Source organism: Enhydra lutris, unplaced genomic scaffold (genome assembly GCF_002288905.1).
Source record: "Enhydra lutris kenyoni isolate GAN:26980312 unplaced genomic scaffold, ASM228890v2 scaffoldscaffold27, whole genome shotgun sequence".
Classification (NCBI taxonomy): Eukaryota; Metazoa; Chordata; class Mammalia; order Carnivora; family Mustelidae; genus Enhydra; species Enhydra lutris.
This window is the reverse complement of record NW_019154111.1, coordinates 2,865,710-2,880,125: the sequence shown is the minus strand read 5'-3', so window position 1 is coordinate 2,880,125 and position 14,416 is coordinate 2,865,710. Positions and strand designations below refer to the sequence as shown.

At 46.7% G+C, this 14,416-nt stretch overlaps 1 protein-coding gene across 2 annotated transcripts in view; it reads left to right on the top strand.

Annotated features, from left to right (window-relative positions):
* Positions 1-13,735, top strand: part of LOC111151869 (acylglycerol kinase) — a 71,788-nt gene extending 58,053 nt beyond the window's left edge. For both annotated transcript variants that reach the window (XM_022510100.1, XM_022510101.1), the window contains exons 12-16: positions 2,744-2,891; positions 3,310-3,407; positions 9,854-9,924; positions 11,761-11,845; positions 12,733-13,735. In XM_022510100.1, the coding sequence (XP_022365808.1) occupies positions 2,744-2,891; positions 3,310-3,407; positions 9,854-9,924; positions 11,761-11,845; positions 12,733-12,870 (540 nt within the window). In that variant the 3' untranslated portion in view covers positions 12,871-13,735. The remainder of the gene's footprint in view (positions 1-2,743; positions 2,892-3,309; positions 3,408-9,853; positions 9,925-11,760; positions 11,846-12,732) is intronic.
* The last annotated feature ends 681 nt before the right edge of the window (positions 13,736-14,416 follow it).

Sequence of the window (14,416 nt, the reverse complement as noted above, 5' to 3'; positions counted from 1 at the left end):
CTCAAGGGGGATCCATGTTTGGGGAGTGTGAGGGACCAGTAAAGCAGGGTCGTGGCAAGTGCTGGGAGAGCCTATGGAAAGATAAGGTGGGAGCAGTTGCATTGGTGGGGGGGCATTCGTAATTGCCTCAGGGGCAGCAGCCTTCCCAGGGCAGGGAACACTTCTACTCAAGTTTGAATCTACACAGGACTACATAGAGGGCGTTCCAGGTGGAGGAGCCAGGACGTGTGAAGTGGCCGTGATGTCACGTGGCCAGGACAACAGAAAGGCAGGAAGTGGGGGGTTCGAGGGGTGGGACGGGAGGTGGTGGCAGGTTGGGCTGTGGCAGCTGACTTTGACCATGACAGTGTTGGGGAATTACTGAGTTTTAAGCAGGGGAGAGACATGAGTGGATCTGCATTTCAGAAAAGTTATTTGTCAGCAGTGTAGACAAGAGATTGCTTGTGGGTGTTTAAGGCAAGAGCACCAGAGAGAAGATTGTTCAAGTAAGCCAGGGGAGAGGTGATGAGGTCCGGACTAGTTTGCAGTCTAGAGTTTTTCATGAGCACTGACAAGATTGGAATAGGATCACGCGTGTGAAGAAAGATGCACTTTTCAGTCTGGCACATGGTGCAGACAGGCCAGGGATAGCCCAGAGGAGTGGAAGCATTTGAAGAGCCACAGAGCTGCCCGTGAAGCCTGAGGGGAAGGGCCGGTCCCCGTGAGAGTCCCCGAGAGAGAGACCTGCTAGCCAGCGGGAGCCAGAGCGTCACGAAGCGGCAGCACAGAGTCTAAATCAGGGCGGGAAGGTGCCCGCTGCACTCAGCAGCCTCTGAAGGTTTGCTCACCTCCCAAGTAGAGGCGCTGAGCCCCCTCCACGGAAGTTAGGGAATAAAGGTAGGTTAAGCCACACGGACAGCAGGGCTGGGGCGCTCCTTCAGGAGGCCTCACTTTGAAAGGAAGGAAATAGAAAAGGCAAAAGCTAGTGAGAAACATGGGGCCAGCCGAGTGTTGTTTTTTTTTATTGGAGAGGGGGCTGTGTCTTTCTACCCTGAAACAAAAGCAAAGAAGGAAGGAAAGAGGTGAGAGACAAGGAGATGCAGAGCAAGACTGAGTTGGCAAAGCCCGGGCGCAGTGGGGAGGGTGTGGGGCCCACAGTGCTGGGTCAGCCTTGGACAGAGGAAGGGCGCCTTTTTTCTTGAGAAAGGAGAAAACTAGAACAGAGGTCCAGGTGCAAACAAATTTATAGAATGTTAGGCAGTTCTCCCTGACGTCCTGATGGTCTCACTGAAGCATGGGGAACAAGGTGATCTGTTGAAAATGAGGTGGGTGGTAGTGGTGGGGGATTTGAAGAGAGATGAAAATAGGGAGATTTGGAAGGATTATCGAGTGGTACTGAAGACCCGAGACCAAGAATTTGTCGTGGCACAGGTGTACTGACCCGGAATATTGGTTGCCCCTCTAATAACATGGGCCACAATGTGCGATACAGATAGCTAGTGACAGGATTGATCCAGAATAGGGGCTTTTCAGGGCACATGATGCAACACCAAAGACACAGGAGGACCAACAGTGATGGGAAAAAGAGTGACTTAAGGTAATCAGCTGTTAATTAGGCACTGAAGGAGAATGGTGTGGTCAGGGACTGAAATTCTCAGTGGGATTGGAAATTTGGTGTGGGGTTGGATCTTCAGGGACCAAAATATAACACCCCTCTCTTACTCTTCTGAGTTTGAATCAAGTTATGAAAAAAAATGCAGGAACCAGGCAGATGGAGATCAAAATACCAGCTTTCTCAATGTCAGCAGGACTAAAGGACATAGCTTAGATAATGCGGTCACAGATTTCCAGATACTCTGAATTGAATTCATCCCTTTAAAATGTCTCCTTTAGGGCAGACACTGCCATAGGAAGCCAACTGCATGAGGAAGTAGTGAGTCCCCAGGACAGCCACTTTGGGGGAAAGAGAGAGGAGCCAGAATTGTTACTCCTTTGTCATTCACCACATGGAAACCTGAGAACAGGGGAGTGGGTCACCCTGAGAGACATACTGAACACAAAAGAATCAGTCAGAAGAACAGAAGAATATGGGACGTGGCTAGAGAGTAGGGCATCAAGCTTTTAGATTTCCAGGATGGAATAGTTCTGGGTAACAGGAAGGACCAGGATGTGGCCGGGGGGTTAGAGAGCACATCAGGGGCTGAGTGACTAGGGGGTGTTTTAATTATTCCTGTGGATACTGATGAGACTGGATTGGGGTATCAAGAAGTAGAAGACAGACAATCTAGAGTCTGAGAGTGATGGTCTTTGAAGCCTTGGCTCGATCACGAGGCTAGCCTAAGCCATTCTGGGCTCCGAGTGGAATAGGATTCCAGAAGGGAAGAAGGTATTTGATGCATTTCATTTTTGTGTCACCGTCTATAAACCAAAGACAAATTTATTATGGGATGATTCTCTCTTCATTCATACTGATTTTTTTTTTTTTTTTTTGACAAGTATAAACAGTGGTTAGTCTACTTGGACTTCTCTGCTGTGTGTGTGTGAGAGCAGTGAAGGCAGCCGTCACCCAGTTCCTGGTTTTCAAGACCGGCCTTTAGTAGGAAAAGAAACTGAGGAGTCCGTGCTTCAGAGTAGAGCTAATTCCATTCCATGAGATGATTAATTCGCTTGCAGGCAGGCATAGGGGGATGACTGACCTTTGCAGAGCTCCTCCGAGTTTGGACTTCGGTGCGCATGACAAGTTTTTCTCTCTTCACATTAAAAGGAGTGGCCTCAGACACATCAAGCGTCCATCTCGTACACGGGACCTACAGAGAGACCTCCCAGTGCAGCAGAAGAGAACCCTCCTCGGCCCTCTTTGTACAGGAGAATATTACGCAGGCTCGCGTCCTACTGGGCGCAGCCGCAGGATGGTGAGTCGCGTGCTGGGTGCAGAGCCCTGGTTGGTTTGGGCCCCCAGATCCGTGTGAGCCACTTGCCTCATGCAGGAGAGGCCTTTCAAGGGCCACTGTGCCACAGAGCAGGACCCAAACCAGCACTGTCCGATGCATGGGAACAGCCTGCGTCACTGGTGACAGATCATGGCTCCCTCTTGCTGGCATTGACCTTTATGTCATCATGTTGGCTTTGGCAGGGATGTTTGGGTATAGAGACTTAACTGGGAGCCTGGCTCCTCCTCCTATGTGTGAGAAGCTAGGCGATAAATCAAACTGAGGCAGAATCCGCAGGCGGGCTTGGGTGGCCAGGCTGAGCGCCGGCAGCTCGCCGTTGGTGGGGGAGTGGGGAAATGTTAGCGGAAGAAACTGACCCGAATCTAATGCCCCCACACAGCCCTTTCCCAAGAGGTGAGCCCCAAGGTCTGGAAAGAAGTGCAGCTGTCCACCATCGAACTGTCCATCACGACGCGGAACAGTCACCTTGACCTGACGGTGAGTGGGCCTTTTTTATTAGCAAAGCCTTTGGTATCTGGAAAAAGTGGCAAAGGCCACCTGCCCTTCCACTAATTGGGTATTTTTATTTTAGCCTTTTTGGGGAGAGAAGAAAGGATCAGGGGAAAGAGTACATGGTGTGGTTTTAAGGAATAATAGCAGTGGGAAGAAACAGTGGAGTGAGGCGGGAGGTTTAAGCTTGACGGGCTCTGAGCCAGTATCCTGGGCCCTGCTTCGTAACTGTCAGGCTTTCTGAGACTTGAGGGCAGAAGACCTTTAGAAACAGAAAGTTAGCCTGCTCCCTTTTGTCTCAGGAATAAAAAATTGTGGAACTTTTACTTGAGTGAATACCACTATTTTTGTGACTATATTAAATATATGGATTTAGGTCCCCAGGAGAAAAAAAAATACACTCATATACGCAGAGTCCACTCTGCTGACACACACGGTGCAGTACGGTGGCTGCTAGACCCGTGGCTCTTTGAGTCAGATAAAATCTAGCACTCACTTCAGGTGCCCATTAGCCCTATGTGGCGAGCAGCTGCCGCACTGAAAACAGTTGCCATCACAGATACAAAATGTTGCCGTCAGTACAGAAAGTTCTGGATGGTGCGCCTGTTGACCAGATGCTAAAAAAAGGTTGAAATACAGCAGAGGTTGACAAAACTGGTCTGCCCCCTATTTTTGTTAGGTGGCACACAAACTAAGAATTGACGTTACGTTTTTAAATGGCTGTGAGAAAATCAAGAGAGTGTTTTGTGATACGCAGAGAGAATTCGAAATCCGGTTTCAGTATCCATAAGAAAAGCCTTATTGGAACAGCCACATTCACTCACCTGCACGCTGTCTGGGGCTGCTTTCGTGCCCTGACGGCAGAGTCGGTCGTTGCCTCCGACTCCGTGGCCGTCCAGAGTTTCCTGACCTGTGCTGTAGAAGAAACCCGAGTAGTTTGTATTCGCGAGAATGCTAATAGGAAAGCCACCCTGACCTGTGGACGCGGTACGATGTTGGGTTTTGTGCAGATCCACGTAGCCGCGCACACTTGACCGGGTCTGTCTGGAAGCTGCAGGTGGACTTGAACGTGGTGACGAACGTGCGCATGTGCCCAGGAGTCTGACCCTGATGTTTAGTGGAGTCGTTTAGCGAGTCGTTTTCTAATTAGGAAAGTAACACATGTCCTTGGTAAAACATGTGGATAACACAGCTTCCTTCACCTCCCAGTTGGACTGAAGAGTTAAATTAGGAAATTCATGAAGCATAGAGTGAAATGGAGGTGATTATCAGTATGAACGTGGGGAGGACCAGGCCTCTCTAAGCATGGCGTCTAAGGCGAAAATCACATCGATGCATTTGTCTACTTAAAATGGAAGAAACTAGAAACAAAAACTTTAATGACAAATTGGGAAAAAGAATGTGCTAGAGCAGGAGTTAATAGCTTTCCTTATGGTAAGCGGGCCTTTATTCTTAGCAAAGCCTTTGGTATCTGGGAAAAGATATACCGGCTCAGAGCCCGCCAAGCCCCCCAACAAACTCTTAAGAAGTAGGCAAAGGACTCCTTTAAGTAACAGGCACGGGCAAAAACAGAAATTCACAAAGAACGTAAACTTGGAAAAATAGCTTCTATTTGCTGAATACGTCCTTTCTGCCAGGCACTGCCCTGAGAATTTTACATCGTGTCAACTCCTGTAATTCTTATAACTACATTACCAGGGAGACATAACTTTTATATGCGTGTAATAGGTCAGGAAACAGGAAAAGTGTTCAAATCGAAGAAATGCAAATTTAAAAGAACAACGAAATGTCCTAAATTAAGCATGCTGGGTTGTGCCGTGTTGGCATGCATGGGGAAATGGGCGCTCATGCAGTCCTGCTGAATCTGTAAATCACGATGCCCTTTCTCGGTGTCTTGCTGGTCTCTCCAAAGCATCTAAAAAAGACTTACTAGGGCCAAGGGTGTGCTTCTATTTCTAGGAGTTTGTCCTACAGGAATAATCAGATGCATACACATACGTAGTGTAGCCATTCCCTTATTTCTTACATAATGGAATTCAGCAAAGACTGGTGAAAATGGAGGTATTAAGGTTGAAAACAACAGATTCTATGCTAGAGGAATTTCAAAAAAAAAGATAAAATTTCTAATTATACATTGCTTTTATACCTTGTCTCTGATAATAGGTATTTCTAGTATTTTGTTCTTGCTGTTTAATGTGGCTCTTTTCTCTGATGATGGAATACCAACGAACGGACGGAGTTGGGTCCAGGCTGTGATTGTGGCCTCAGATTAGCCACATGCAGAGTGACGAGCGCTTTTAATCTTGGTGCCAGTTATGGGAGCGTAAGATTCTGTGCTGCTTATCACAAGGAACAGCACATTTGTTTTCTGTTTCCACACCTCTTTAAAAATAAAAGCAAATGCAATAAAATATTCAAAGACAATGAAGCTGCCATGTGATAGCTCCAAACTCGTTTATCATTTGTAAAAGTACATTCAGAGTCAAAGAGGCTTTAAGTGGTGTGGAATGTGTGAAAATTAGGATCTCTTGTACAGCTCTGTTCACTGTATTTATAATAGCAAAATATGCAAAACAAATGAACCGGGGGACTGATGAAATCCATTCTGGTACATTTATTTAAGACGTTCTCTCTTTAGTGACATGGAAAGATACTCACCATATATTGTTAAGACCCAGGCTGGTATGATATGCATCACATGATTCTCTTTTTCTTTAAAAAGAGACACTTGCACCTATAATTGTGTTTTGTGAACGATGGAGGTAAGGCTCCAATTTTATAATCTTAGCCCAGAGAAAGCCACTTGTCCAAGCACCGTTTACTGAAGTAAGCCCCTATTCTACAGTGAGAGCTGGTGTCCCTTGGGCTTGTTTGTAGGTTCTCTCTTCAGTTGCTCTGTTTATCAAAACCTGTATTAGTACTGTGCTACTTTTGATTATCTTCGTTTTACAATGAGTCCCCTCTGTTTTTCTTCTTTAAGAGTCTCTTTGGCTATTCTTGGTTCTTTGGCCTCTATAAATCCCTTAGAAGGTTTATTTTATGAAGCTCCATATAAAAATCTGTTATTTGGGGCGCCTGGGTGGCTCCGTGGGTTTAAGCGTCTGCCTTCCACTCAGGTCATGATCTCAGGGTCCTGGGATTGAGCCCTGCATCGGGCTCTCTGCTCACCGGGGAAACAGCTTCCCCCCACTCCTCCGCCTACTTGTGATCTCTCTCTGTCAAATAAATAAAATCTTTAAAAAAATCTGTTATATTGATCACAGGATTACACTGAACGTGTAGATCAATTGTAGGAAAAATGACACTTCTCTAATATTGACTCTTCTGTTGTATGAACGTGACATAGCTCTTCATTAGGCCGGTAATGCCTTTCAGGGAGGTTTTATGGATATGCTGGATATGTTCCTGGTTGTTTTAATTTTTGATAGGATTATAGATGGTATCCCTTAAAATTTTGTTTTTAAATATTTGATTTAGATGGACATATAATTGATTTTAATACTGATACTGAATCAACAACCTTATAACTAAATTCTTACTAATTTATGGATTCCTTTGGATTTTGTATAGATTCAGTCATATCAGCTGCAAATAGTGCAAGTTTTGTTTTTCCTTTCAAATACTTAGCCTTCTAATCTTTTCTCTCACCTTACTGCCTTGGCCAGGACCTCAGTCCAGTGTTCAGTAGGAGTAGCGATAGCAGCATTGTTGACGGACTCCTGCTGGTTTCAGTGTGGGGCCCCCAGGTGGCTCAGTGGGCTAAGCATCTGCCTTTGACTCAGGTCATGATCCCGCATTGGGCTCCTTGCTCAGCGGGGAGCCGGCTTCTCCCACTGCCTGCTGCTCCCCCTGCTTGTGCTCGCTTGCTCTCTCTCTCTCTCTGACAAATAAATAAAACCATATATATATATATGTATGTTATATATATATGTAATGTATATGTGTATGTATGTTATATATGTAATATATATGTATGTATGTTATATATATGTAATATATATGTATATGTATATATATATGTGTGGTTTCATTGCTATGGTCTTGAGTTTAGTGGGATTTTTTTACAGATACCATTTATAAGAATAAGGAAGTTTCCTTCTGTTCCTAATCTATGAAGAGTTTTATCACGAATGGATATTTAATTTTATCAAGTTTCTTTCTAGCATCTTTTGAGATAGTCATGTCATGTAAATCGGTCAGTATATGTTGATTTCTGCGCTTGGACTATTCACTAGACTTCTGTGTACAATTGTCTGCTCACCTTCTCCTCTCAGTGGCTAATACACCTTTCAGTCTCCGAGTGCCCCAGCCTGAACGGCCCGCCTTCCCTTCCACCCGTCGGCAGCCGAGCTCCATCCAGGCTGCCCCTTGGCTGGTGGCTGTGATTCTGTGCATGCATTTATTTGTTCAGGCCAGACCTCTTGGAGCTGCCCTGTCCCACCTCACGTCTAATCTTGGCTTCTAAATACTGCCCAAGCTTAACACAACGCCCCTGCTAACTGTTCCAAGCCACCGATGTCTTTTAGCTGGGTGACGGCATGGATTCCTGAATGCGCCCCCGCCCCCGTTCTCGAACTACAGCAGCCAGAAAGGTCCTGTTGAAATGGAGCCAGATCATATTTTCTCTGCTTGGAGTCTTCTCCCGGCATCTCATTTCACTCAGCCTCACAGCCTTGTAATGGTCTACAGACCCTCGGGCTCGGGCCTCCCCTCTGCTCTGACTTCGTCTCCCAACGTCGCCTCCTCTCACTCTGCTCTGGCCTCCCTGGCTTCCTTGCTGTTCATTCCTGTGTCAGGCGCGCTTCCTCCGCACAGCCCTGCCCTGGCAGTTCCCTCTGTGTGGATTGCCCGTCCCCGGGCCAGTGGTTTTAGTCCTTGGGAACCTGTTAGAAATGGACATTCTTGGGCCTCACTCACCCGAGATCTACTGAACCATCAACTCTGAGCAGGGGCCGGGGTCTGAGTTTTAACAGGCCCTCCAGGTGATACTTGCTCACGTTGGAGAACCACAGTCCTGGGTACCCACCTTGCTCATTCTCTCACCTCCTTCACGTCTGCTCAGAGCTGTTTCTCGATGAGGCTCACCCAGACTGTCTTTAAAAATGTCATTCCTACCACCACACCATCTGGTGTTTCTTGTGGTTTTTTTTCCTGTCATTTTTCTAATAAATGCTCATATACTTCTAATACACTTATGTTCTAATATACTTTATAATTTACCAATTGTTTCTCTTTATAATTTACTGTTTTTGTGCTTCTAACATGCTTCTAATATATCCTGTAACTCGTTACTTTATGGTTAGATTTTATTTTTTGGTTTATTCCCTCCACTCCCCAGTAGAAGACAAATTCTTGGTAAGCAGAAATACTTGGTTTTTCAGTTCATTGGAGTAACCCAAGCACCTAGAAGAATTTATGGTAGTCGACACTAAGTTGTTGCACAAAAGGTGAGCTGAGAGCCGAGTCATCGCCTCGGTGTTCTGTAATTCCCGGGCAAGAGAGAAAGCTGTGCTTCGGTGGTGCTCTTTAATCTTAGGCAGAGGCTGTCTGCTCCCAGCAGCTCATGGATTATCCTGGGGCAACAGATTTTGAACCTGTCCAAGAAGAAACAATACCTGTGTTCGAAGCAGGCACAGAAGTGTGGGTTCTGATTTAGAGCCCGGTTCGAACTGCTAGCCACTGACTGGGAGAGAACTAGGGGGAGTGGCCCAAGAACCAGGTCTGGATTTATAGCCACTGCCTTGGAGCTCAGTTCTTCCAGACCTTTTGCTGGGTGGTAATGAGAAGTCTTTAAACTATCACCATGGCAGAAAGGGACTGCTGCTCTTCGCCTCTGGTTGCATATCAAAACTGCACATAGCACATTTGAAAACACACACTTGGGGGGCACCAGGGTGACTCCTTGAAGCATCTTACTCTTGGTTTCGGCTCAGGTTTTGATCTCTTGGGTCACGGGATCTAGCCTCACGTCAGGCTCTGCGCTCAATGGGGAGTCGGCTTGAAGATTCTTTCCCTCTGCCCCTCCCCTCACTTGCACACACTCTCTTTTCAAATAAATAGATCTTTTAAAAAACAAAAAACCCGCACATACTTGGACTCTGCATAGCAAGAAGCTGATCCCGCGGGTGTGATGCGATGCTGACGCACAGTGAAGAGGGAGGCCGGCTGGGGTAGATGGGCTGGAACTTGACCCACGGGGAGGGGACCCCAGAGACCACAACAGCTGTGATGGTTAGTGTTGGAACTTCCCAAACCTCCTACTCTGAGTTCTTACAAACCTGAGTTTTTGTTTAGCTTATCTGGGTAGGGATGAGTTTTATGGTATGTACTCTATATAAATAGCTTTGAGATATGAACCTCAGAGGCTGAAGGAGGACAACAGGCTGCATTAGCCAAAATGGGGAGTGTTAATGTCCGTCTCCTTGACCTTGCAGAGCCAAGAAGACTTCATGAACATCTGCATTGAGCCCGACACGGTCAGCAAAGGAGACTTCATAACCATAGGGTAAGTGGGCTGTGGTTTGTAGGAAATGTGCGCTGAGTAGTTCGTATTCTGGCACCTACTATGCAGATCCCCATGAAGTCGCAGACCCATCGGAGGACTTGTGTGGGTTGGGGACTGTGTAGCCTCTTTCCTTCAAGTGTTTGGGTTGACATGTAGGACATACCTCTCCTACTTCAGCCTTCCCTGTTTTGGGAAAAGAGTGTAGGGGCAGGCTGTCTTTCCAGGGAGATGAAAGATTCCCGGGAGCACGGCCCAGTGTCCAAAACCTTGGCTCAGGGTCAGAGTTGCTGGCTACAAATCTCGATCCTGCAACATCCTGGCCTCATGACTGGGACAGTTCGGTAAATTCTCTGGCTCCTTTCCTCTGTGGAACAGAATACTGTGATCACCTCTAACTACCTCAGGCTTGTTTCGGAGTCTCAAATGAGAGGATGTGTGGGAAAGTCTTTCTCCCAGGGAAGCACCTCACCTAACCTTGTCCTCCTTCCAGGGCAGTAATAGAAAACCTGCAGAGGTATGGAGCACTTTGCACAATCTCCCAGCTTTTCCCCTTTTCCACTAAAAAAATATCCTCCAGTCCTGTCTGATTTGTGAAGCCCGACCTCTGCGGAGGTTATTGGTTAAGAATAGTCTAACCCCCAGCCGGCTGCTTCAGCACAGCTTCTGAGCCCACAGGTTGCCATGGCACCTTGGGCATCTGCGCAGCGATGGCGGCGTCCTGCTTTGTCTCCGAGCTCCCTCTTGTGCCCACGGAAGGAGCAGACATCGCTGCCGCCCTAGCCCGGTCTCCACGGCTACTCCATTGTCCGCACCAGCACCCGCGGCAGAATGTCTTTGTCGTGTTCTTGCCTTTGGTACGAATTCTTCAGATGCTGAAGAGCTGATTCTGCAGCCTTTGATTTCCTCACTGTATCTGTAGTAGAAGGAAGAAAGGGAAACCTTTCTCTTCTCCTAGAGAGTGTCTAGAAGCCACACACTGACTTAATTGAGAGTCTGGCCCACAGGGCCTGCTGTACTCAAATCTCCTCCATAAAACTGACATCCCAAAATAGAAAACCGATTCTATTGCTCAATGCAGGTGAAGTCAGATGTTCTGCACCACCGCTGTCCTCGTCTTCGGCAGCAGGAACACGGCTTCCTTTGGTCTCTACAGGAAGTGGGATTGAGTACTGTTTCCTCTGGGTATGGGACTAGAACATTGTGAGGTTACTCTAGAAAACTCTGAAGCTTCATATACTAAAGAATTATTATCATTTAATGATAAAGAATGGACTGGCTTACTTGGATTAGCTTTTCCTCTTCCTGTTGACCACGACTGGCTCCCAAGGATATGTGTGCATGAGGAGAGAGAGAGAGGGTGTGTGTGTGTGTGTGTGGTCTGATAGGTTTCCTATAAGGCAGAGATAGTAGTATGCTAAGCAGACTGTTAATATGACTATAGAGAATCATATATATGAAATGTCTACTTTAAAAAATGTTTCCTCCTTCAAGTAATGATAAACTCACAAGTACTAGCTAAGACAAGTTTAGTACTTTACCTAAAAAAAATTTCATTTCAGTCTAATTTCTAAATTCAGGATTTTTAATGACCCAAGAATTAGGTACAGAATCACTTAGTCTTAACTTCACACGCATTCTCTACAGCAGGTTAAGCTCCTTACTCGGGAATACCTATCCTAAGCTAAGAATCATCGTGGGAAAGTTATTCACAAAATCCCATGGTTCAGCATAGCATGAGTCCGTCTGTTTAAGCTCAACAAAGGAGCTCGCTACGTTTTTGGGGTCGCGTGCGGTCGCCAGCCTGGTGTCTGAACATGCTTTCTCCTGTATCGACAGAAGCAGAAAGGTGCGGGACCCCGGGCTGCGTGTGGCCGGCACCGAGTGTCTCCAGGCCAGCCAGTGCACTCTGCTGCTTCCCGAGGTGAGCGGGGCCACCCATCTTCCTTTCTAGAAACAGACCCTCATGTCTGGTTGCCTAGTATGGGCTGAGCACTTGGCCAGGCTCTGGGTGACGTTAGGGGATACTTGAGAGGACGCCCTTTGGAGTCCAGGGCTGAGCTGGGGACTCCTGGAAGACTTCCAGCATGGGTCAGCACAGTTCTGTAAGGTGATCTTTACACCCCATGGCTTTTATTTTCCTGCATGTCCATTATGCAGGAGTTACTGTGCTTTAAGACACACAGAATTCTCTAGTTGGCAGATACTCATAGCAGAGCCTACCTTAACTTTTTTTTTTTTAAATAAAGGACCTGGAAACAGTTTTTGGGTTGGCACTGAGGTCTCCTGTATTAGAAAATGCCGAGCTTGGAATACCTTATATAAGTGGGGAAAATGTTAGGAATGTAGTCTAAATTGTGTAGTCATCCTAGAAGTCCTAGCTCAGGAGGAAGTTCCCACAGATGGCGTCTGCACACTCGGGGCCCGTCATCCCACGGTATTCAGAATGGATTGTAGGTAAAACAGACGCTGTTCCCCACAGTGGGTGGCACTGTCGTTTCAACATAGCCACTGTTGAACTAAATGCATGAATTAGGGAAGGTTTTACAGAATCTGTAACATTAATGTTGCTGTACTTGAGGGATAAAGCCTAGTAAGTCCTAAAGAACCATGAAAATAACAAGCGGACATCACGGCTTTCCTAAGCTGAGGGCTGAGAAGGTCCTAGAACATTGTATTTTAGGAATTCCTGGAAGGTGCGGCAGGACCCCTGTATTTTAGTAAATATTTTTAACTCATGGCCTTGTTTCTCAAGTCCCCAAATACTCTGGGAGGCGATAGAAGCCGACCCCTGTCTCCTCCTCTCCACAGGGAACGGGGGGCTCTTTCAGCATCGACAGCGAGGAGTACGAGGCGATGCCTGTGGAGGTGAAGCTGCTCCCCAGGAAGCTGCGGTTCTTCTGCGATCCCAGGAAGCGGGAACAGATGCTGCCCAGCGCGGCCCCATGAGCCACCAAGGTGGGGAGCCGGCCGCCCCCACGCTGCACTTTAGGCCTCCGATGGGACCAGAAGCCTCCCCTGTCCCCGCAGTGTTGTCCCAGGATCCCAGGGCACCTCCATGGCAAGTACCCTGCCCTCGCAGTGCTTCCCCTACTCCGAGCTTCCCGCTAGCGCATGCTCAGCCTTCGCTGCGCCCCTGCTCCCTCCTCCCGTGGTTTGGCCCAGGGGGTCCGGAGAGGCCCACCTGCGCAGGCTGGGACAGGGCTAAACCTCCTTGGGCCCCATGCGTGCAGCCACAGTCCAGGCCTCCCTGGTCTCGCTCCTGGGACTTGAGGGGTGCGGGTGCCTGCCCTCTCCACTGCCGTCCTTTTTCTAGGCTTCTCCACGGGTGCTGCTACTTCCTGAGCTCAGATTCGAATTAAGCTTGTTTCAGGTCTACACTCAACCCAGCGGCCTGGGAGGGGTTTTGTCTTCAGCCTTCACTAGAAACTGTAAAAGGCCAGTTTGTATTATTTTTTAAAGTAGTGCTTAACTATGGGTTTGCATGAGAACCACCTGGGATGCATGTTAAAAACGGACAGGCTTGGGGCTCACCCCAAACCTGGTCACTCAGTCTGGGAGTGGAGCCCAGGAATCTGCATTTGTAAAAAGCAGGCACCCTCCCCCAGATGCTTCTACTCCAAGAGGTCCCCCGACCTCACCTGTTCACCGTTGTAAAGCATAACCCCCCACTATTATGCTTATGCACCCCCAAGAGCATTTTGAAAGATCATGTACCCCCTTCTAGATATCAACTTAAGAGTTGGCAAAGTTTGTGTTTCCTGCTGTCATGTAAATATTATTTTAAAATAAAACTCATATCACTCTTTTAAACATATTTGGTGCAATTTAAATGTAGAGCAATTTGATACTTTTAACAAAAATAAACCAATAGGCTCTTTGGTATTTCCATTCTGTGTTCAGCAAAGAATGCTATCATAATGTAATCTATTTTCAGGCCTGAAATTTTATCACTTATCCTATTTTCTTGCCAACAAAAATATAAGTGGAAATAATTGTTTAGCGTTAACTTGGTACAGGATTAACTGTACTGATGAAAACAATACTGCAAATTTTTGATAATTAAAAACTAACACTTTTAGAATGCTCTTTACCTTAATGAGTCCAAGAACATTATTTATAGCTAAGATTAAAACAGGACTCAACATCATTTATATTCCTTGTTTCATTTTTTATAGATCAAAGCACCTAAGTTAGACGAGAGAAAGAATTCTCATGTCATACAGCCCTTTCAACTTAATAGCTTGATTAGATCTTCCTTTTGTTTGTTGAACGAGAACTAGAAAGTACCTGATTTGGTAAGGATTTGTGAGTCCCTTTATCATTCATTTTTAATACCACCATCAGGAATTTTCCTTTGTTTGGTTGCCCCTGAGGTTTCCGTACTCCAGAGAGCAGTGCCCGGAAAGAATGAGCTGTGAGCCTTTCTTTTTCTAAAGAGGGAGCATGGAGTGAAGGGGGGAAAGGGGAAGCAGAACTCACAGGCCTTGGCCAC